This window comes from Taudactylus pleione, unplaced genomic scaffold (genome assembly GCF_031769625.1).
Source record: "Taudactylus pleione unplaced genomic scaffold, aTauple2 ptg000040l, whole genome shotgun sequence".
Lineage (NCBI taxonomy): Eukaryota > Metazoa > Chordata > Amphibia > Anura > Myobatrachidae > Taudactylus > Taudactylus pleione.
Window position 1 is genome coordinate 23,469,765 of NW_028284442.1, and position 23,851 is coordinate 23,493,615.

Consider the following 23,851-nt stretch of genomic DNA (forward strand, 5'->3'; position numbering starts at 1 on the left):
CAATAACAGGTCGTCCAAGTACGGCAACATGCGGACTCCTTGCAGCCGCAGAGAAGCCGCCATGACCGCCATAGCGCCCTGTATGTCCAATGACACCATGTAGTCCCCAGGTTCCAGCGCCAGAATGATGGACCGCAGGGTCTCCATCCGAAACTTCGGGACCCGCAAAGACTTGTTGAGTGCTTTGAGGTTGAGAATCGGACGATATGACCCATTGGGTTTCTGTACCAAAAATAGATTTGAATAGAAACCCTGGCCCCTCTGGGAGAATGGAACAGGCACTATAACTCCAGCCTGGAGCATAGTGTGCAATACCTTCCGCAGCTCCGTAGCCTTGTTCCGGTCTGATGGTAGACCCGTGGTGAAGAATCGAGCCGGGGGTCTGTGCCGGAAGGAGAGGGCGTACCCGTGAGAGACCACCTCCAGAACCCAAGTGTCTGTCATAGTGAACGACCAACACCGGGAGAACTGCAGCAGGCGGCCTCCCACCCTGGGATCCCCCAAGGGGAGACCCGGACCGTCAGGCCGCAGGCTTGTCATCTGGCTTGGGGGCCGGACGTCTGGTACTCCATGCCTGTTTCCGGGGCTTGACCGATTTCTTAGGGCCAGCCTGTCGAGGAAACGACTGTGGTTTGGGCCTGCCCTGGGCCCTAGATGACCGAAAGGACGATGGTCCAGAACCAGAAGGAGCAGCGGCCGACGGGAGACAAGCAGATTTGGCTGCCGCCAGCGTGGCCACAATCTTATCCAGATCCGGACCGAAGAGAACTTCTCCGGTAAACGGCAACGCTTCCAGACCTTTCTTGGATCTGCGTCCGCCTTCCAGGATCGCAGCCACAAGGTGCGACGAGCAGCTACCGCTGCTGAAGAAATTCTAGACACCAGAGTACTAATGTCTAGAGCCGCCTCGTTGATGTAGGTGGCCGAATCACGGAGATTGCCAATCAACTCCGCTTGTTCGGCCGGACAGTCGGATTCAAAAGAAGCCTCTAATGAATCCGCCCAGCGCTCCATCGCTCTGGCAACCCAGCAAATGGCCATAGCCGGCCGTGCTGCCCCCCCTGCAAGGGAATAAGCGGACTTCAGGCAGATTTCTACCTTGCGGTCCGTAGCATCCTTAAGGGAGGACATGGATGGCATCGGCAATGTGGCACTACGGACAAGACGGGTCACGTGAGAATCCACCTGTGGAGGGGATTCACACTTAGCAAAATAATTATCCGCGAACGGATAAGCCACCGCCAGGCGTCTCTGCGGCTGGTATCTTTTGCCAGGTTGTTTCCACGCCTCCTCTAAATGGTCCACCAACTGACCCGAAAGAGGAAAGACTGTGGCATCGCCCTTCACATCTTTGAAAAAGGCATACTTAGATTTAGCCTCTGGGGGAACTTCGTCCTCAATCACCAAGGCTGTGCGGACCGCCCGAATAAGTCCAGGAATATATACTTTGGACTTAGCATCAGCGTCCTTAGTATGGAAAGGTTCCTGATCGTAAGGATCCAGAATCTCCCCATCATCAGACGTCCCTTCGTCATCCTCATAAGGAGCGGACAGAGACGCCACCGGCCTTTTATGAGGCCGCATCACAGACTCCCCTTGCAACACATCCGACAAGTGCTGTAAAGAACTCGTCAGGGAGTTAACCCACGCTGGCTCCTGAGAACCCGGGAGCGGGGAAATAGGGAGACTGTGGGGTACCACCAATTGTCGTGGGAACCCCTGCATGGGTGACGACACCACAGACTGCTGGGACAAACCCATCGGAGTAATCGCGGGCTGCGGAGCTAACTGGCCCACTAAAGCTGTTAACGCCTGAGCGAAACAAGCCCAGGGCGGCTCCTGTACCGGTGCTGTAACCGTAATAGGCCGCGCCATGGACAAACACTGCCGGCAAAGGCCCTCCGCGCTACCCTCCCCCTCCGCTAACGGTACTTTGCACGTGGTACACTGTAGCCGGAGGGGAAAATCACTTTCAGACATGATGGCACCACGTATGTGACCTCTCTCACCAATTAAGTATTAAATAGGCGAGAGACCACCCTGCAGCACCGCACCGCACCGCAAGGGCTTTAGCAGAAAGAACAGGGACAGTAATAAAGCTGACAGTTTAGAGAAGAATAGTTACAGGCAGCGCTAGCACAGTCACATACAATGCAGAGAAATAACAATTCCTGCACTAACAGCGCTGATCACTCAACTACACAGACACAGGGCCTGGTAGGACACAGCGCTGCATACACAGACCTGAGCCACAGCGGAGGAGAGGTATGCGGGGGGACCCAGACCACGATGCTTCCTTCCAGACTTCCAGCAGCGTTCACCATGCGTTGCAGAGAAGATGGCCGCCGAGGAGCAGAGAGAAGCTGGCCTGGGGGAGGAGCGCTGACACAGGACCAGTCAGCACAGTGCAGAGAGGGCTGTGTGCAGCGGGGGAGGCGCCGGCTGTGAGACAGGGAAGGCGCGCTCCCCTGGCATGCATTTAACCCCTGGGACGCCGCAGCGCTACCGCTCTGCTGCGGTCCGCTGTCCCAGGGGGTAGTGGAAGCGCAGGTTGGTCGCCTGGCTCCACGCTGCAGCCAGTCCCCAGGGAGCCCCCTGCCTGGGGACTTAGGACCATGTGATCAGCGGGGACCCACCGCGGGACCCCGCTGCTTACCTCTGTCCCCCTTGAATCCGGCCATGGTCCGGAGCATCTGGGGTCACCGCTAGCTGTGACCCCAGACGCCCACCAGCATCCCCGGATCAGTACCGGCGTTCTGGTACCGGCGGGGTGTAGGGAAGACAGCATGGACGTCAGGACTGACTGTCCATGCTGTTCATCCAGATGTGCAGCCACAGCTGCATGAAGAAAAAGCTTCAGGGGCTCTTCTAGCCCCCACTCCAACAGGTGCACCCGACTCCGGCCGGGCACCAAACTAAACTGAGGTGCCTTGGCCCGGGGGCGGGGTATAGGAGGGGGACCTAGTGCATCCTGGGAGGCTGAAAGCTTAACTCTTTGGTGCCCTGCGACTGACGTCACACCTATACCCCAAGGTATCCTGTGGATACCCTATGGACCCTGAAGTAGAAAAAAGGCTTTTCGCGTCTAATTCAATATGCCTCCTAGTGTGGATCCTCCCGAATCTTGCAGGCAACTTTGACAAAGGCATAGCCAACGCTGGAGAAAAGTGTGCGTGCACATGTGGACATAAAGGTCTATCCGCTTACGTTCATTTTTGGACTAAGCATCAAAGACAGTTTGCAAGGCTCTGAGAATGAGCGTAACGTAATAGTAACACCATTACATCTCAGGCATGTTCAAGAATCAGTTCCAAATAAACAGGTTCAAATTGCTTTCAAATGTGATGTGAGGTCACCGACCAGAATGAGTTTCCCTGTGTAAAGTATATAACTAGACAGAAGAGGTCTGGCTTGCAAGCAAAACAATCATACAAAGCTGTGATAGACGGCAATAGCAGCCACAGTATACACAGACTGTAGAATAGCACAAAGAAAGCAGAAACCCCAGAGAGTTCATTCAGTTACAACAATCTTAACAGACAATCCATTCACTGCTTGCCCAATGCTGCACAATGTGAATTTCCCCAGTCCTCCACTACTGCTAAAGGGTTTATCATCATTTGGCTGTTTCAGACAGTGAAGCATAGCATCTCTTATATAAACATTGATATATTAATGTACTGTACAAACCTAAAGAAAGTCAGTAGTTGCATTTATAGCAGAATCAAAATTTGTCAGCTGACACCGCTGCAATGCCATGGGGGTTCATAGCAGATATCTGCAGGGTAAATGAAACTTTAGGGCTGTCGGTTTATCAAATTCTACCAGCCAGAGTCAAAACTGTTGGAAGGAGTGCGCACCTGCGCTCCATACCTCCTGCACTATCCAGGTAGGAGAGAGCCGGTGGTCATTAGGACCTGCCGGGACTCAGCTTAGAGAGGTCTGCCCTCTGATGTGCGCTACTGTTCATGGATGGTGTCTCAGCATCCATCAGGAGACACTCACCACCAAAGAGTCCTAACAGTGGCCTGCTGTATGCCCACAAGTACACTAGACCACCAATGCTACTATACGCTGGTGTCAGAACTGCTATCGCGTGCACTATAATGCCCAGCAATGCCCTGAGCGCAAGGCTGCCACAGTGTATTACATCTATCGCTGTTACACCAGTGTAATTCCCTGTGTCACATGCTACCTGCTGTTCTATCTGATCTATAATAAATAAACCTAAGTACTGGTTAAAGTGTACCATGTGTGGACTAACCGTCACCAGCACCAACTACTGCACTATACATCACTCACACTGGCCAGTTATATTGTATCAATTCATCTGGGAACTACTGCTCCCAGCAAATTTTGCATCCCCATCATTGTGACAGTTTACACCATCACCTGCTGTCACCACCATCTCTAGTAATAAAAACAAGACTTCATACCAATTCCCGCAGTCTTTTTACTGGGAACACAAACATATTGTTGCCATGAACCTGCCATGTGGTCCTTATTTACTAAGCAACATTCCCTTCTGAAGCCAGACTAGTCTCCCCAGAATCAGCACAACATAAAATCACTAAGGATTACAATTTCCTGCACCACAATAATGATAGAGGTTGGTCATGTGCTGCATGGCTATATATGTGAATAACTTCAATGGAGGTAAAAAGAAATTAATGGAAATTAATCAAATCAAAATACAATCTAAAATGTTTGCAAAGAAAAACAAAATGGGGATGTAGTAACATGCAATTGTAGCACAAATATTAGACTTGCTAAATGTTTAGCTCTTGCTTGAGAAATTCTATGTATTCATTTGTTCTAAGAGTTATTTCATAAACATCTCAGTTTCTAAATAACTGACAGAGTGATATATCCAGGGTAAAAGGCTCAAGTTATTGGCCCAGCAGAAAGAAGCTGAAGAAAGCAGCCTGGTTATACAAAGCTATATTACACATGGCTCCATGAAGAAATAAACCCATTATGGTGAATCTTCACTATCGCAGGTCATGTTCTACTGCAACAGATGCCGATACTCATCTCACAGCTTTACACTAATATCTATTTAGGTTGCTCTTCAGTCACCACCTTCAGAAGAGTAATACGTGTATTTTTTTGTACAATAGAAATGTAGGGGAAAAACTAAATAAATGTAGGATATAGGATCGTGTCCTAAAGAGCTTTCAATCTAAATGTGTGATGCCATACAAACAAGATAACTAGTGTTAAATTCTGCAATGGTTGCAGGTAAGTGCAGTCCTGAGCGGTGAGCTGCAACAGTGCTATCAGCAAGAGTGGAAGGACTTCAACTTGCATGTAATAGACAATTATTTTTTCTTACTTCGTTGATGGTGTGAAGGAGAGACTGGTATTACACACACATACCCCGTACCATGACATCACCTTGGGGCATGGACAATAAATCCCATAATTATACAAAATTCCCTCACAGACTCTCATGTAGGAACATTACAAGTAACCCAGCACATACACTGTTATCACTATACCTGGCCGACTTACAGTCATCAATATGTGTGCGATGAAGGCATGGTGCGAAGGAGACTGGGAGGGCAGAGGGCTTTAGTAACCCAAAGTGCCCTCTTCTCTCACCACCTGAACGCTGCATAAATTCAAGATCATATGGTTTATGTTGCAGTTCGTACTATGCGGTGATATAATTATAGGGGGTCTATTCATTATTAAAAGAGATAGCACTATGCAATTTAAGGATCTGACTCGCCGCAAGTTGAGGAGGCAGATCTCAAACTACAGGAGAAACTCAATATTGCTCCAGTGCAGAGTTAGCTGCTCCGAGAAGTAGCTGTCCCATGAGTCCCATCATTGCTACGTCTGTCGCCAATTACTAGTAGTGATGCATGCGCGCACAAAGAGGGCCGAAGAGAGCGCAACCTGGACTTACTAGCCATAGGAAGGAGCAAGGCTCCGAGATATAACACCATCTAAAGAAGGCGTCACTTCCCACATTTATATTAGAAAGATTACAGTTTTCAGAGCTTCATGAATTTCATCTTTGGGCTGTCAGATAAACAGAAGATTTTTGCAAAATCTCCTGCGTTACCTACACAATGATTAGCCCTATTACTCCATTCTGCGTTATAGATACGGAAAGAGTCTATATGAATGATGAATAATCCCCATAGTAAGATATACAGTATATAGAGGCTGTGCGGAGACGGATATGAAAGGCTAGTGGTACTATGCAATTTCACTTGAAGTATATAGTTTGTGTTGGGAGGTAGCACATACAGGTGATAATATAGGAGTATTGTTGCATATGGGGAGTAATATAGTAGTGAGTTGGGTACGGGATCCCGGCAGTCAGGATGCAGATGGTCAGAATACAGACAGCGGCATCCCAAAAGAATTTTGTAAGTATACTAGCCGTTCCCCTAACTCGAACCCACCTTTCCCACAGCCTAACCCTAACCCCCCCACTGCATAACCCTCCCCTCTCACAGCCTTAGCCTAACCCCCCCCCCCCGCTGCATAACCCTCCCCCCTCACAGCCTTAGCCTAATACTCACCATTGGAATGTCAGCAGCCGGGATTCAGACACCAAAATTCTGACCGCCGGCATCCTGACTGCCGGGATGCTGACTACAACCCATAGTAGTGTAAGGAATGGAATCTGGGATACATGCAGACTAAGGGACTTCTATACACATAAAACGGGTAAAGGAAACTTGATGAACTATTGTGCCACCTATGCTACACTGTTTCAGATTATACTATGAAATAATAAATTATATAAATAGAATATTATTGTAATATTGTTATTGAAGAGATATATATATATATATATATATATATATATATATATGCTTCAATTGAAGAGACAATCTTTCTTGACATAAGCGTCATTGTCCCTGTGATGTGTTGTGTGTAGCTAGGTGTATGACTATTTGCACTGTATGAATAAATAGCAGAATTTGTGTGTAAGTGGATAGAGAGAAATATGTGATGTGTATGTGATAAGACGCACATCAAAGATATTTACTAAGGTATCCTGGTATGTGTCTGAATGAGATACAGAAGGGCTGATTTTGAGTTGAGAGCGAAGAAAAAAAAAAATAGTAACATAAGGCCCCCATACACCAGGCAACGTATTGTCCGATCCTGCGTTTGGATCGGAAACACTGATCTGCCGGCCATCGATGTTCTCCAATCCGTCGGGAGGATCGGTGAAATTATGAATTATACATGTTTAATTTCACAGATTTGCAAATCACAATCATATTTTGATCGTGATCAGCAAATCTGTGAAATACAACATTTTGGATTTCACTGATCCTCCAATCCAGCGTCGAAGGAACGCAGGATCGTGGCGATCCGTCGCAGATGTATGGGGGCCTTAACGTTGCACATGGACAGGCCCTCACACATTTAAATCTCTCTGCACTTTTAACCTCTGCCCCACCTGCAGCACAACATGGTTTTACCAAGGTTAAAAGTTTTGCTTTTTTCCAATAGTGATACATGCGTCTAACAATACATTCAGAACAGAAAAGGATTATTTTTATTTTTTTCATACATAGATTATGTTTATGCCCTAAGTGCTATTAGGGCACCCTTTTACAGAAGGTATTGCACTGTGTTATATTGAGGGGATGTAGTCAGGATCCCGACATTCACAATACTGGCAGGCAAGTAAATCACTTAAATTCTATTGCTGAACACCATGCTTGGTCTTCCCCAAAAGCTATACAATAGGTAATAGAAAGTCTCCTATGTTGGATGCCCCAATTATGTCCACACCCAGCTGGAAGAATAAACTGAATCAACACACATAATACACAAAGTAATAAAAACCTCAGTTTTACTATAACTTATTGATATTAATAATTTTTCTAAGAAAAGAAAAAGTGCAAAATACTGAGTAATTTTGAAAGGTTGAACTTGTCCAAATGCTGTATTCAACCATGTATCTGTAACAAGACAGCTTCTTTGTCCCTTGCTGGGATATAGGTGGCTGTTGCATGGTATGTTGCGATTTATACATTCTATTCCCTGCTTGCTTTAATCTCAGGAGTAGCACCTGATTCACAAGCATATTTCCAAGACCCTTGTTAATTAAACCGTACAGGTAATGTCAACATCACCTAAGGTTACAATGTTTAGAGCTGTAAGAAAAACAAGTACACCATACTATATACATTAAATGCCGAAAAGAGGCAATCACTGCCACTATCTGAAGTCCAACACACAACACTGGTAATGGACTTGCTGCAAAATGAATCCATAGGTCCAATTTTCATAATTAAATATGACACGGATGAGAATATAAATATATAAATATATCTATATCTGTTGAATGCCAGAGGCTCATGAGGCTGGAAACAGCTTAAGCTTTTACCTCCGGTTCCACAGTGACAATCACTTCTATCCTGGTCACAGATGAGGAACCTGCAGTTTCATTCTCATCTTCAGACGCGGGTGAAGAGGACATATCTTCATGCTGAGACAGATGGTAGCCTTTTGGTATCAAGGACGCTCGTTTTTCCTGCACCAGTGACCAAAATCCTTTGGCATCCATGCCTTAAAAACGAACCTTTCCCTCTGTGCCTTAAGCAGTCTATAGCACGGCAAACAGAGCAACACTTTCAAAAAGGTGGTTATGTTCTCTCCCAGGAGACCATTACAGCCGACAAGTGCAATGATTTCTAAGGACACCTGGGCTCTTTCATCAGATAACAGAAAGCCTGCCCTAACTCATCTTGCTTTCCATAATGTGTTCATTTCTGAGACTTCAACATGGTACAACTTGGACACTTCTCTAGAAGATGTAACAAACCGTACTGGTTGAATCAATAACTGTCTAATTAAAACATAAAAACACTAAAATGGTCTTTGAAGAGTAGGTAAAACTTACACTTAGCAGAATAAATTTCATTGTACTATTCTATGAATTTAAAATACTAAAGTAGCTATATTTATGTATGAAAATAAATACTGTAGATCAGTCATATTCAATGCTGCAGAGTTCTATGTACTTGTTCCTATTTACAGAGCAAAGGTAATATATGCAAAGACTTTAGTTAAAGCCACTCTCGTCATCCTTAAAAAAGGCTGCTAATATAACACTTCACTGGTGCCAGATTTCTGTCAAAGTACAAATCTGCTAACAAAGCTGTAGAAACCAAAAGGTAAGACAGCCACCCTTTACAGCAAGCTACTTTACTGCCAAACTGGAAGACAAGTAGGTGAGCTGCAGAATGACAAGTCTTGGATCATCCATAAGAGAAATATCAACTCTAATAAAAAAATAACTCATGAGACACTATACGTGGTACCTGGAAGTCTTTAGACTTTATAGAGTTTTCAAATAAACTGAGGCTTATTGTTGGTATTCCACCTCATATCTCTCCTCTGCAGCTATTTTAACAAACTAAATAGATATATGCGGATTTTATATTATATGCATACAGCCATTTCTCCTGGAGCTTTGGTAGGGACTCACCAGGTTAGACAACGGATGGGAAAAGTGGTAGCATAGCTTTAAGCACAAAACAGAGGACTCATACATTAACACTTCAATACAAGAATTTTGCTGCTAAAAGATTGCTGGCTATAAATTAATGACCAGACCAAAAATGACTCAGACATGTGTTAAATTAAATGGAATACCCTGGTTCTTAGTCTACCAAATGAGCTTTGTATTGTGTTTATTATTTGGGACAAATAGGGCTTTAGTTTGGTAGCAAAGTGGAATAAATAAGGCAGGAGGGTAAGAGAGAGAATGTTCCTGCATAAGTAGTCCAGGTGCTCTGAGGCAAAGATTACATTGCAACTTTAATGCAGATGTAACAGAAGTGACATGACATTTATGGTAGTGCTGTCAGGGGAACACGCCACCTGATAGGAGGTAATAAAGTGAGCGGTCCGGAAGTGGTTAAACAAACATCAAAAGATCAAATGGGAGCAGGTGGAGGGTGCATGGGCATTGCTGGTCATAAGGAACACTGCCATGGGTTCTAGGATTAAGACTGCACTTGCTATGGCTAATCCCAAAGCTTTCACTCTAGCATATGACTGGTTGGAATTTGCCGCAAGTGTTCACTTAATGTTGAAACAAATTACAAACATACATTCATTAGAGCGGGTTAATAATGCCTTGGCAAGGAGCTGTGATGTAATTATGGGGTATAAATAGACTTCATCAGTGTTTCCCAAACAAATTCCTCGGGGAGCACTAACAGTGCATGTTTTCCAGGTCTCCTCACAGAAGTGAAATAATTAGCTCCACCTGTGGATCTTTTAAAATGTGTTAAGGGGCCCATACACTAGCAACAGATTGTCCCGCGATCCGGAGAGGCCGGGTTGCAGGATTGGTGAAAACCAATATGTTGCATTTCACTGATTTGCCGATCACGATCAAAATCTGAACGTGATTTGCACATCAGTATACTTTTTCATGTATCATTTCACAGATCCTCCGATGGATCACGGAACATCGATGGCCGCTGGTCGGCATTTCCAACCGGCGTTTCGGATCCAATCGCAGGGTCGGACAATACGTTGCCTGGTGTATGGGGGCCTTTAGCCAGTAAAGAATACATCTGTTCACCAACTAGGTAAAATGGAAACCATGCACTGTTAGAGCTCCCTGAGGAATGAGTTTGGGAAACACTGAGCTACATGATGCAGTGTGGCATCTATACTGACAGTGTACCTGTACATGGTGTGCATGGCGGCAGTATGTGTACAGCAGGGGTATTCAACATGCAGCCGTCCTGCTTCTGTGGAACTACACATTCCAGCATGCTCTAATAGCAAATTTTGACAGGGCATGCTGGGATGTGCAGTTCAATAGTAGCTGGAGGTCTGCATGTAGACTACTCCTGGTGCGCAGTATGGGAACTGTGTGTTGATCTTAGGTTGCATATAATTAACAAAACAGATTGCAAAATATGTTTGTTTTTTGCCATACCAGGCACACTAATGATTACATAGCTTGGACGCTAAGCGTAACATTTCTTCCATAGCACACAAGTATTTACTTTCACACTGCATAAAAAAAAAAAAAAAAATTTTATTGCCAAACCACATTTTTTTTTTTAAAAGTTCCTAGGTGATATGTTTTTTAAGCGGTTTTTAAACACAGTTCTCTCTTTTTTGCCAGGATCCTTATTTGAGGTGTTGTAGACGGGATGGGTACAGGATGCCGATACTCGGGATCCCGGCAATCAGAATCCTGACAGGGTTAGGATACAGACAACTGCCGGTAGGATTCCTAAATATCCTAACCCTCCCCAGTGCCTGAACCTAACCTCCCCCTGGAGCCTAAACCCTCCCTCTAACCCCGCTACTTACCTTCGGGATTCCGGCAACCGGCATTCTGACTGCCGGAATCACCGCATCCCGTTGTAGACACATTATTACATATATGTGAAGGTGACACACTTGCATAAAAGATAAAAATAAATCTAAAAACACTAGATATCCTGGCTAAACAAATGTGGTTACTTTTTGGGGGTGGAGATGGCGACATGTAAACGAAGTTGTTTTAAGTACAGAGATGCATTTGCAGTGGTTAGCCAACTATTCTCCTTCCCATGGACCTAACAAGAGATCTTACAGGTGTTATGATATTACATCTACAACAAATTATGCAAGGCTACATTTATGAGAAGACACCTGCAGCTCCATTTCTTATGTTATTTCACCCACAAAGCGTCTAAAGCTGTGTACATACTACACAACACATTGTGCAATCATACTAACCGCAACCAAACTACACGACCATTGTATAGCGTGTACACCCAATGTATTGATTGCACGCATCATTCATCACATCGTCCCATCTGATGTGCTGCACGTCAGATGGGACAGTATTGTGTGGTGCACATCGTGTAGTGTGTACGTGCAGCCGAACATAGCGCAAGATGTGCCAAGTTGCAAAATACGGTATAACTCCCGAAAATGCAGTCTTCGGATGTTTTACCGTATTTTCCATGTGTACAAAGCACCTTCAGATGAAGCCTATGGGCTTCTTATCAGGACGATCCCCCTGAGTGGGACACAATCGGATTTCTCCCATCTCTCCCCACCCTCGTGTCGGCAGAGGAACTTCTACGGTTATGGGGACATCGCAAAGGACAGCTCTTATCGGGATGTTCTTAATCGAGTGTTTGGGATCGTACGGTTGTAAGTGAAATTCGAACGACAGTCGCATTGTTTGATTCATCGTTTAGGTGTGTACCCAGCATAAGAGACTCAGCCATGGGAAAAAAAAAAAGAAGGACTGAAGCAATTTCAGATCCAGTCCTTATATTGGTCATATAAGCTAAACATTCCAGGTGGTATAAATCAATCATACCTAGTCCAAAAGTCACACACCAGATTACCCAGCAGCCTTTGCAGCACAGCTATTAGATTTCAAGTAAAACTTGCTAAAGCTAAGGGAAAACCAATTTATCTTTTATTTTCACAAAGTACCAGCATACTCATCAGATCATGATGCATCGGAGTTAAATCAATTTGGTAATAAAGTACAAAAATGTGTCTTGGCACAAAATAATCACAGCTCCTAACAATCAGTGTGTGAACTAGATTAGGATTTATAATTAGATAAATTTGAAATACTACTAGATTCAGAGGAAATAGCACAAAGGTAAAGACCCCCATAGACCGTGAGATTCAAAGTAGGTAAGATCAGTTGTACGATTTCCCTTATATTCCTCATAAGATGTGGTCAAATGGTGTACGATTGATCATTAAGATCATAGAATAAGATGCATAGAAGTGTATCACATCATACACGATCAGTTGAGATCTCTCTGCAAAACCATCTGATCTGCGATCCAACTAGACGACGGCAGGGACGCGCATCGGCATCGCAGAAGACTCAAAATACAACTATTTTCAAACTATTGGTCTGTCCAACCTGTAGAACCTGCCAAAATCGTGTATGGCCACATTTAGTCTAGGAAGTTAAATAAGGTTGTCAGTGCGACAGACGGCCAAGGAGGATAAAATAAGACTAGATAAGAAACATGTCCACACATTTATGGAACTGGAAAAAGACCATGAAGCCCACTGCTTAAAACAGGAACAAGTCCAAATGCATTAAAAAGGAAAATACTAATGAGGACTCAAGAGAGACAGAGAGAGAGGGGGGAACATAAGAACAACTGCACCTAGCATACACATGATACACTGGGAAGATCATAGAGCAGAAATATAGATAGATAGATAGATAGATAGATAGATAGATAGATAGATAGATAGATAGATAGATAGATAGATAGATAGATAGATAGATAGATAGATAGATACACATACACACAACACCATTATTGTTCCTACCACTGTTACACTCACATATATGGAAATAGCAGCTTGGCTGATTCAGGCTGACTACATTTCCAAACTTCATACCAGTCAGAGCACCTCACCACATTATATTACACAGGTGACAGAACACATTATCTGGCTTAGAATGTGGAGGGACACAACCATACATTCCTCTATAATGACCGTCCCAAACCACTCCATCAGCAGAACACCCCGGATGCCAGCTAAATGAGCTCACCGCTGCTCTGTACTTCATCCCCACGGTCATATGGTACAAATGTAAAGTGAACTACTGCAGCCAGCAGCCCGTTTCCAGGTAAACTTCCCCTTCGTCAAATCCTAAGGGACCAGCATTAGTAAAACCAGACGGAAAAGATCCAGACTCATACAGCCAGGTAGAGGTGCATCTTGTGTTAATCCTGCTTCATGGGAGGTGGGGAAAGTTTAATGCACATCCACAGGTGGGAAAGCTCCAGTAGCACTGCAGATCTGCCTCAAGTTCACGTGAATAGGAACCTTGCAGTAAGGAGCAGCATTACAGGCTTTCTAGCTCGTTCCTACAGCAGAGAATCTGCTCTCAGACAGACTTCAGGCGTCACTGGCAGAGAAAGACAGGAATGAAAAGAAGGAATAAAAAAAAAAGGGCTGGGAATCTTGGGCTGGAGCCCAAACCTAATAAACACACAAGTAAGGGGATTTTGGAGCTTGTGATTGGCCGGCTCCACACTCCTCCAGTTCCTGCAAGTTGCTGCACATTTCTTTTTGCTGAAAATCGCCTGAACTAACCCACATCCCAAAAGAATCCAGCAGGTAAAGGCGGCAGAAGGAATGGAGCCAAAGCTGGTAACTTTTGTTTGCATATTCTCAAACTGTACAGATTACTACATCCTCCTGAGTCTGGAACATACATATCTAGATTATAATAGTGAAAGCCATTCTTGGGAGCTGAATCAGAATTTCAATAACGCCTATAAATCACAATTTTACATATGGATTCAGTTTAATTAAAACTAGCCTTAAGAGGAATGTCCATTACTTGCATTGCAAATGTAGCTAAAAACGCTTCCAATATTGCAACATTTATAGGACGTACGCAATCTGTTCCTGTATGACCTCATATACAGATGTGTCCTCTTACACCTAGGCCTCAATGCACCACGCTGCATGACACCTGCCATGAGTGAGCTGCACCATGTTCCATAGCGTATTTTTCGCTCAGATGTGCATCTTAGTCACAATGGGGCAGATGTGGAAGCTCTGGAAGGTGTTAAATGGGAGAGTAATAAACTACCAACCAATCAGCTCCTAACTAATTTTTCAAACACAGCCTGTAACATGACAGTTAGGAGCTGAGTGGCTGGTAGTTTACCACTTTCCAGAGCTTAGTACATCTCCCCCAATGCGATGCAACAAGAAAACCGCATCACAAGACTGCACGGATACATTTGATGTGAGACACTTGTATATCTGTGTGCGACTGAGAGCCGTATTCAATTTGACTTTGCCTGTTTTGTAGACAATAAAGTATCGCGCACATGCACGCTTTACCCCGTATTCAATTTCAAAGTACGAGTAAAAGGCACCCAGCGATACTGTAACAAGCGGAAAGTACTGTCATTTTTGGGGAAATCAGCCTGTCACCCCCCAAATGATGCTCTGACATGGGGGTTCACTATGGTACCCCCCGATTTGGCTCGCTGAAGGTATTTGGTGTTTTTAAATGGGCTCAATAGCTGCTAAATAGCGTTTTTCTATACCTGATGCAGAATAGTATTTAGGAGTATTTTTTCCAGAAAATAACTTATCCTAGCAAATTTGGGGTACTTGAAAATGGGGGTCAGCATATTTAAAGTTGAAAAAGTGAAGTTGAAAAAATCGTGAAAAATCCACCTGCCGCAAACACCTGCAATCAAAAAAACACCTGGGGCATACTTGGGGACCTTCCCAGAGTAAAGTTGGCTAGTTTTTAACTTTGTACCCCAACATTTTTTTTCCCGCACCCTTTTTCAAAGTTAATTTTTGGGGTGTCCTTAAGTTTTTTTGTTTTTTTTTACACAGATTACTTTTGGGGGACTGTCTGAAGGCTGCACGGGGGTTCCCGAAACATTGCACCCCAAAACCCCAATTTTGCACTTTTTTCCACCTGCCATTCATAGGCGATACTTTACCGCCTATTACATTGCATTGACTTTCCGCCTAGGCGGAAAGTCTTTCAAATTGAATACGGGGTAAAACCAAAACAGGCGATAATGACGTCATCGGCGGATCCGGACTTAACACTTCAAATTGAATACGGGCCTGAGTCTGCATCTATATACAACGGAACTTGGCGTGAAAAAGAGCTGCGCCCGATGCATCGGGGCACTACATGTACAGACTCAGCCGCACATCTGTATAAAACACACCATACATTACTATAACTAAGCATTCAAAGGGATCACTGTTCAAGCAATCCTAGTTGTTAAATGTTGTCCTTTCTTGCACTATTGTAAGCCGGTCACTATAGGCATCATGAAAGGGATATAGGCTCTATTTAAGCATGCAGGCTCACTCTTACAGAGTATGTTACTAACAGCTATTTATTAGCACCTGGATATTACAACTGGTTTATATCTTAAATGGTTTTGGTTTTTTTTTATATCAAAGAATTTATAAAGAATTTTTACAGAATTATATAAATTGCCAAATATTCCATGTTTTTAGAACAATTTCTATTTCAGTACATATATTTTGATTTAGGATGTGCTTGTTTATTCTTGTAATTTATTTATAATGAATGGTCTAATGACCGCTCGCCTGCGGTAATAATGAGTAGTATTATGGTGCGTACACACGGTACGATCAGTCAGCGATAATGATATCGCTGACTGATCGTCCTGCACCTTCCCGGAGAGCTGGATGATCAATATCGATCATCCAGCACACCACCACCGACGGCCAACGACTCGTGATTAACGATCGCTGGTCCCTACAGTGACCTGGTCGTGCACAGGTGATTGACGATACAGTTTTCGTCCATACGTACCCACACATCGCAGGTCGTTAGTGGGTTGGAAGGGACCAAAAAATGCACGATATGAATGATAACGATATGATCGATATCGTTATCATTCATATTGTGCATTTTAATCGTCCCGTGTGCATGCACCATTAGCCCATCTTGAACATTTAGCAATCTATTAAATTTTCTACACAACCATTTTGTGGGCTGGAACAGTATGTAGTATCAATTTGCTAGGACACTGAAATATTTGTGTTGTACCGCTTCCTAGTGAATGAGTATGCTACACTCACATGAATATAAGGTCAGCCTACATCCACGTACAGAGGTGATCTGCAAGAAACCTCTAAAATGTGCCCGGTGTTATGGTAGTGACAGGCAGAATGCTCATGTTTGTTATCCAGGTAAAGGATTATTGCCAAACTAAGCTGTGAGAGGGACTAAACCTTTATATAGTTTCATACAAAACCATTTGAGACGTAGGATATACATTTGGCACAGTATATTTAGATTCAAGAGGTGTACTTGTAAACCTGAAAACTTTCGAGTGCGTTAAAGAGGACTGGTCAGGTTTGTGAAACCGTACATATTATATAGTGCCTGTCCCTTATGTATTCCCCAAGTGTTTCCATTGTTCACCAGGATTGTAATAGGAAAAGAAAACTGCATACTGGACAACAGTCCAGTTCTCATGTGATGGCCTCAAGTTCTGGTATCCTACAAGTGTGTGGTCTACTGAATTGACCACCTATCAATGGGCAGCTTGGGTAGATTACAAATCAGGACACAATAAGCAATGCCTACTGTCACCCTACTGACCCCCATCAGGTATGCAGTGAGAATGTGTATGTGGGAAAACGGATTGGTATTGGAATCACTGGTGCTTTGTGGGAACACTGGCGGAAACCCTGGGGAGTAGAGGCATGGGTCTCCATCTGGTATGTGGAGTCAATAATGGTAGAGGCAATGTTACAGGTATAGTGTGAGAAGTACTGGCTATCATGCAGAGGTACTGCTATATAGCAGGAGCACAAGCTAGTTTGTGGAGTTACTGGTATAAAATTAGAGGCACCAACTGCAGCACCATATTGATATTTGTATGTGCGGTGCTGATCGAATGTTGGACACTAGCAGGGTAAATTTTGCTAGTCTTTTGGACTACTATATTTTGCTTAAAGTCAACCTTTAATCAACATACAATTAGCACCATACATTTTATATACAAAATTGATGCCATTTAACTTCTGCAATTGGAGTTTTTGGATAACTTTGACCAGGCCTAAGCCAAGGTCTCATACCTATATCACCAGGATAGGAGCAGCAGCCATCCCATCTGATGCCACCATGAACCCTTACTGTAAACTGTCAAAGACGCAATGCCTGCATAGACAGTAAGGGATGTGGTCAGCATCCCGGCATGCGGGATGCCGACGGTCGAAAACCGGGCGCCGGAAACCCGACAGCGTCAGGCCCCCGGCGCCAGAATCCCGACAACCGACATCCCGAAGGTAAGTATTGGGGGTTTAGGGGAGAGTTAGGTTTAGGCACTAAGGGGGGATGTTAGGGTTAGGCACCAGGGAGGGAGGGTTAGTGTTAGCTTACTTACCTAAGGTTCTCGGGATTCTGACTGTTGGGATGCCGCTGTCTGTATTCTGACCGGCGGCATCCCAATTGCAGGGATACCATTATCCAACCCGATAATAACCAGGATTTCAATTAAGATGACTAAAGTAACAGTGAAGGTATCTGGTAGGGAAACTCCATTTTCCTGCTACAAAAGGCACTTTAAACAATTAAAAATATTTCCGTGGGATGACAACTTATTGAAGAAAACAAGAAATGAAAAAACAATTTTTGTAGTAGATTTTGAAATGCTTTATTTAGCTACTTGCAAGGATCTCTTTTGTAGGACAGTTACACAGTAAGGGTATGTTGACATTCTGACTGCAATGTCCATGGGTGTATAGTTCAATGAAGTGTTACAAAATCTTATTCAGTAATATGACACATGAGGTGGAGCTGATGAACCGATTCTAGAAACAGAATCAATGTTACACTAAATTTATCACAATCAAAATCTGCAATACTAACTCAGCACTTGCTGATACAGGTAGATAGACAGCTGTTGCGTCTCCTAGAACGTGGTACACAGAGCATTATCAAGTCAAGTGTTTGGGCTGCATTTTTGCTACAGACACATTGATTACCTTTCAACTGGACAAATTATAGACACCAGGCATTATTCATATGACCAACCAGTTTCAACCAGGAAAGACCCAGCTGGTAGTACCTGCCCAGAAAGTGCATGATAAAGAACAGGACACTGTAGGTATGTGCCAAGGGAAGTAGGCAACTATGACGTGCTACATCCATCCTGCTCCATCTCTTTCCCTCACAGAAGAGGCTAGCTCACCCCAAGCAGGAGTACCCAAATGTTGCTGTCTGCATACCCAGCAAAACCTTGGCCTCTGGTGAGTGGCCCCTGCCACAGTTAGTCCTGCTCACAAACGATTAGCAGTACAACCGAAGCATGCTTCCATCGCCAGACTACACATTATCAACCTAACCTTAGCAAACTAACTTCTAAAGAGGAAAAATAGAGAAGCCATTAACAATATTAGCCTTCTGCATGTGCGTAATTGCCTTCTCTAGCTCCGGCGCCCTGCCTGCCGCCGGAGCTAGAGTGAACACTAAATATTTAAATATTAGCTGAAGTACCCGGCATCGCCCAGGTTTAAATCTTCAAGTTATTAAGTTTTATTATGTGATGTCCTCCAAATCCATCCAGTGTAAGGCCCAGAACGGGCTCCCTGGGTCAAAGTTCTGACCGGCACACTCCACCGTGAGGTCCGACCAGGACCCCAACGACTTCATTAGGCATCACAGACCAATTGCCACACCTCTCAAGTTTTCATCCAAATCCATCCAGTATAAGGCCCAGAACAGACTCCCCAGATCAAAGTTTTGCCCAGCGTATGAAGTCCGACTGGGACCTAAACCTCCTAGTATGTCTTCTGGGATCCAATGTTACCACTCTGTGAAGTTTTCGTCCATATACATCCAGTGGAAGGCCCATAACAGGCTCCCCGGTTCAAAGTTCTGCCCAGCATACACCAACAGGAGGTCCGACCGGGACCCTAATCCCCCTAAAACCTGGCCAGAATCCAACTGGACCACCTCGCGTTGGTTTCCTCCCAATCAGTGCAGGGGTGTCAGAATGCAGAACTGGACAGACAAACAATTAAAACAAAGACAAATTAATTTTATATACAAGATGATTATAATGGAGGTGGCACTCTGGAAATATTTGGGGTGTGTAATGTTGAATATCTGGCACCCAAAGAAAAAATATTGCCTACCCATTATCTATGGCATACTACTGATACTATACTCCTGTAAAATAGTTTATTATTATTTTTATTATTAATGTATGCCAGTTGTCTACAGCAAGCGAATGGGGCATTTTATAATTTCATTAGTTTTCTTTCATCTCTTGAAAAATAGGTTATAATAAAGTCCAATATACATCTGAAATATGGACTTTACTACATTTTCAAATAATTTCTTCCTAATACCTTGTAAGCGTAAAAAAAAAAACGTTACCCAAACATTATGCAACCATTGGTTGCCCAAACCATCAATAGAGGGGGCCTACAGAAAATGATAGACTACTAAGGGGGGAGATGTACCAGGTGGGTTACAGACAGTGAACAGATGCACCTAATGCCCACTCAATGTACATCGGGCCCATTCCATTCAGCGGGAGTGGAATAGCACCGGGGAGCATTCTCCGACTAAAGTTCTCGGTGCGAGGCTGTTAGTGCCGCGCAAGGCCAGAAAACAGCCTCGAGGTCGGCACTTTAGTCGGATTTCTGCTCGCACTCTCAGGAGGGTGCGAGAAGAAATCATTTAGTCGGCATAACAGCGCAGTCAATTGAATAGCTCCAGGAGCTCTCTACCGGCGCTTTTCGACTGCCGCTGAATTAAATCGCCCCCTAAATGATTTCTGCTTGCACCCTCCTGAGGGTGTGAGGAGAAATCTGACTAAAACAGCCTTTAGTCAGAGAATGTGGATTGTCGCGACTAAACACCCAGGTTAATTTGCAAGAGCCGGCAATCTCCGATCTAACTTGTAAGTGTCGGACTAAACAGCGCGCTGAATCGAATAGCTACAGGACCACCTTCCCAGCGCTATTCAACTCCCACTGAATTGCATCGGCCCCTTAGTCACCCCAACAGCACGGTCAATCGAATAACTCCAGGAACTTCCTACCCCTCCTGACGAAATCACTCCCATAGACTCAAAACCCTGATGAAAGACGCACACCATTCTATTGCACATTTTCAGTATTATATACAAGCTGCACAGCCAGGCCTTATGTGGTACAACTCAGACAAATGCTACAGGGATACTGACACATAGAAACATGATACTATATAGGACATAATAAACGTAGGAATAATTATAATAGACACTGAAAGGGTGTGCTTAATCTGCACATATGGAAATAGATCCAAGCCACCTTTACTACTGATGCAGGGCATTTGTGCTGATGAATATGCATGCAGGCCAGCAGTATGAAGCAGCCAGCTGTGAACTCTGGAAGCAGTCACTTTCTCCCTTTGCTCCGCCCGCTCTCCTCGGCACCTCCACTGCCTTTTATGGGGAAAATATGTTTGCATTGGAAAAAGTGAATGCAGACCAGTCTGCAGCTATAGCAGAGAGCTAGGAGTGCAAAGATCTGCTTCAAGTCTGGCCCATTGTCGATAAATTCACATAGAACATGACGAATAGTTTGGAGCACAATGCACTGACCATAAATATAATATATTGCTAACATTAAAAATCATTTCAAGATATTAAAATAATATTAATGAACTCAAAATACAGGTTTATCCAATACGAAAGGGCATTCAGTGACAACCCCTATGCAAATACAAAACGTTCCATTTGCTATGCAGCTTCTATCACAGGACATTTCATACCCGGGGCGGGATGCACTATGCAGATAAACGCGTTCAAACCGCATTTCCTGCGTGCACCAAGCGAAACTTTCCGAAGCTTGGTCCCAATAGGCATCATAGACCCGGAAGTCCCCACACCGCAAAGGACAGCTCTTACCAGAAAATCTGTCCTTTGTTTAAATCATCATGCATACAGCGTTACTAAACACCGGTATGCATGCAATGATCGGCAGGATGAATCGCACACGAAACGCGATGATTGATGCATGCCATCCTCTGACACGCCAACTGCATTACTTGATGCAAAGGATCACCTAAATGGCTGGTAATAATGGTTCTACATCCAGAGATAACCACCTATCGCAGAACATGTGGCCTCAAAAGTAGTATGATGCACAAGATTAAATTAGACTACAGTCAAGCACTGGCAAATCCACTGAAAATAACATGACAGCCACCAGCCTGTGTCTGCAGGCACCTTGCAACTACACCAACATGCCTCAGAGAAGCTGGAAGGGTTCCGGGTGCTTGTGCCATGGAACAAACTGCCTGGATCATGTCCAAATAGAACAAATCTTTAAAAGTGTGGGCAATTAGATCGAAATCGGTATGCAATGCCGCTGGATGTATTGCCGGCGGCCGCGGACTAAATACCAACGCTGGAAGCCCGAACAGTCAGGATCCCGACTGGGGCTGGTAATTACCCTAATCCTCGCCTCTCACCCCCCCCCCCCCCAAAACCTTTCTTAGTGGTGCCTAACCCTAACCCCCCCTTCCCCTAGCCTAACCCTAACAATGGGGGGGGTGGCTAAACTTAACCCCCCGCGGGTAACAGCTAACAGTCCCCACTTACCTTCATTTGGGATGCCGGGCGTCGGGATTTCGGTGTCTGGCTAAAGATAGGTGTCGGTATTTAGCCGTCCATCTTTAGTACAAAGTCGGGCTTCCGACGTACGACATTCCGGACGCCGGTAAATAAACTGCATCCCATTCCAACACTGTTGTTTGGAAATTAATTTGATCTCAAACAGCAGAGCAAAGATTTTACAGAAACATTTTTGTATAATGCTTATGCTAGATTGGAAGCATCACAAAGATGCTTCCAATCTAGCATGATGCTCCCAATCTAGCATAAGCTATACAAAGCTTAGGGGTTGATGTATCGAGAAGTGAAAAGAGTGGTTGTTATGGGAAACTGATCCATTTCTCCAATCAGCTCCCTTTCTCCACTCTTTACGCAGCTTGATGCATCATCCCCTTATAGAGAAATATTGAAAAACATTTGTGACATACATAGAATGAATGTTAGAAAAACAAAGTTTCTCCATAGTCACAATTACAGCGCGTAATGTGGCTAAAAAAGGTAAGTGGACACACTTTCTATTTACAGTGTTTGGCAATTTCAGCCACACCCATTGCTAACAGGTGCAGAAATCAAGCATACAGCCATGCAAGCTCCATAGACAAACATAAGCAGTAGAATGGGTCTTAAGCTGGGTACACACTATAGCAATATATCTGCAGATGATGGTCGTGCATGCACACTGAATGACCATTATCTGCATGCTGCAGCAGATCAGGCCGCCTGGGGCTGGGTAGGGGGCATGTGCTGCCCCCCTCCCCGCGGCTGCAGCTGTGTTTGTACGGGCGATTGGCTGATTGTCCGTACACACTTGTGTCTGTAGACATATCTGTTCATCGGCTGTGCAGCACAGCCATGACGTCGTTCACAGACATATCGTCTGTACACACTGGCCAGCGGGGGCACGATATATTGGCCAGTTTGTACCCAGCATTACTGCAGAGCTCAAGGGACTTTCAGTGTGGCACGGTCATGGGATGCCACATTTCCAACAAGTCAGTCCATTGAATTTCTGCCTTGCTAGAGTTGCCTCAGTTAACACCAATGTTGTCATTACAACTCAGCAGTCTAGCCAGAGGTCCACAGAAGCACATCACGTGTAAAAATCTCCTCTCCTCGGTTGCAATACTAACTACAGAGTTGCCTCTGGCAGCAATATCAGCACAAGAAGTGTTTATCAGGAGCTTCATGGATTGGGTTTCCATGGCTGAGCAGCTGCACATAAACCTCAGATCACCATAAGCTATGACAGACGTTGGTGGGCATTATACTCTAGAACATTGAAGGCGCATTCTCTAGAGTGATTAATCACATATCACCATCTGGCAGTCTGACCAACAAATCTAGGTTTTGTGGATGCCATGAGAGCACTTCCGGCCCAAATGCGTTCTGCCAACTTTAAAGTTTGGTGGATGAATAATAATAGTCTTGGGTGTTTTTCAGGATTTGGCCAGGGCCCCTTCGTTCTAGTGAAGGGAAATCTACAGCTTACAGAAAATCATTTACTTTTATTTTGGTGAGGGCCCTTTCCTGTTTAAGCATGACAATGCCCACATACACAAAGCAATATCCATAAAAAAATGGTTTCCAATGTTTCAAATTACCTCAACCACATTAAATATCTTTAGTAGTCTTCCAAGCAGTTCCTCCTTCCTGCCTATGGTGTCACTATCTGCTCTGGTGCTCCTAGCACACTCAGGTCTGTATATCAGAAG

The 23,851-nt window shown here is 44.3% G+C and overlaps 1 protein-coding gene across 4 annotated transcripts in view; it reads right to left on the minus strand.

Moving 5' to 3' along the window:
- Positions 1 to 23,851, minus strand: part of MYO1C (myosin IC) — a 167,093-nt gene that overhangs the window by 91,424 nt on the left and 51,818 nt on the right. The window contains exon 1 of one of the 4 annotated variants that reach the window (XM_088454806.1): positions 13,547 to 13,899. The exons of the other annotated variants lie outside the window; for them this stretch is intronic. Coding sequence (XP_088310932.1) covers positions 13,547 to 13,576 — 30 coding nt within the window. The 5' untranslated portion in view covers positions 13,577 to 13,899. Of the gene's footprint in view, positions 1 to 13,546; positions 13,900 to 23,851 lie in introns of those variants that run through there. 4 annotated transcript variants of the gene reach the window in all.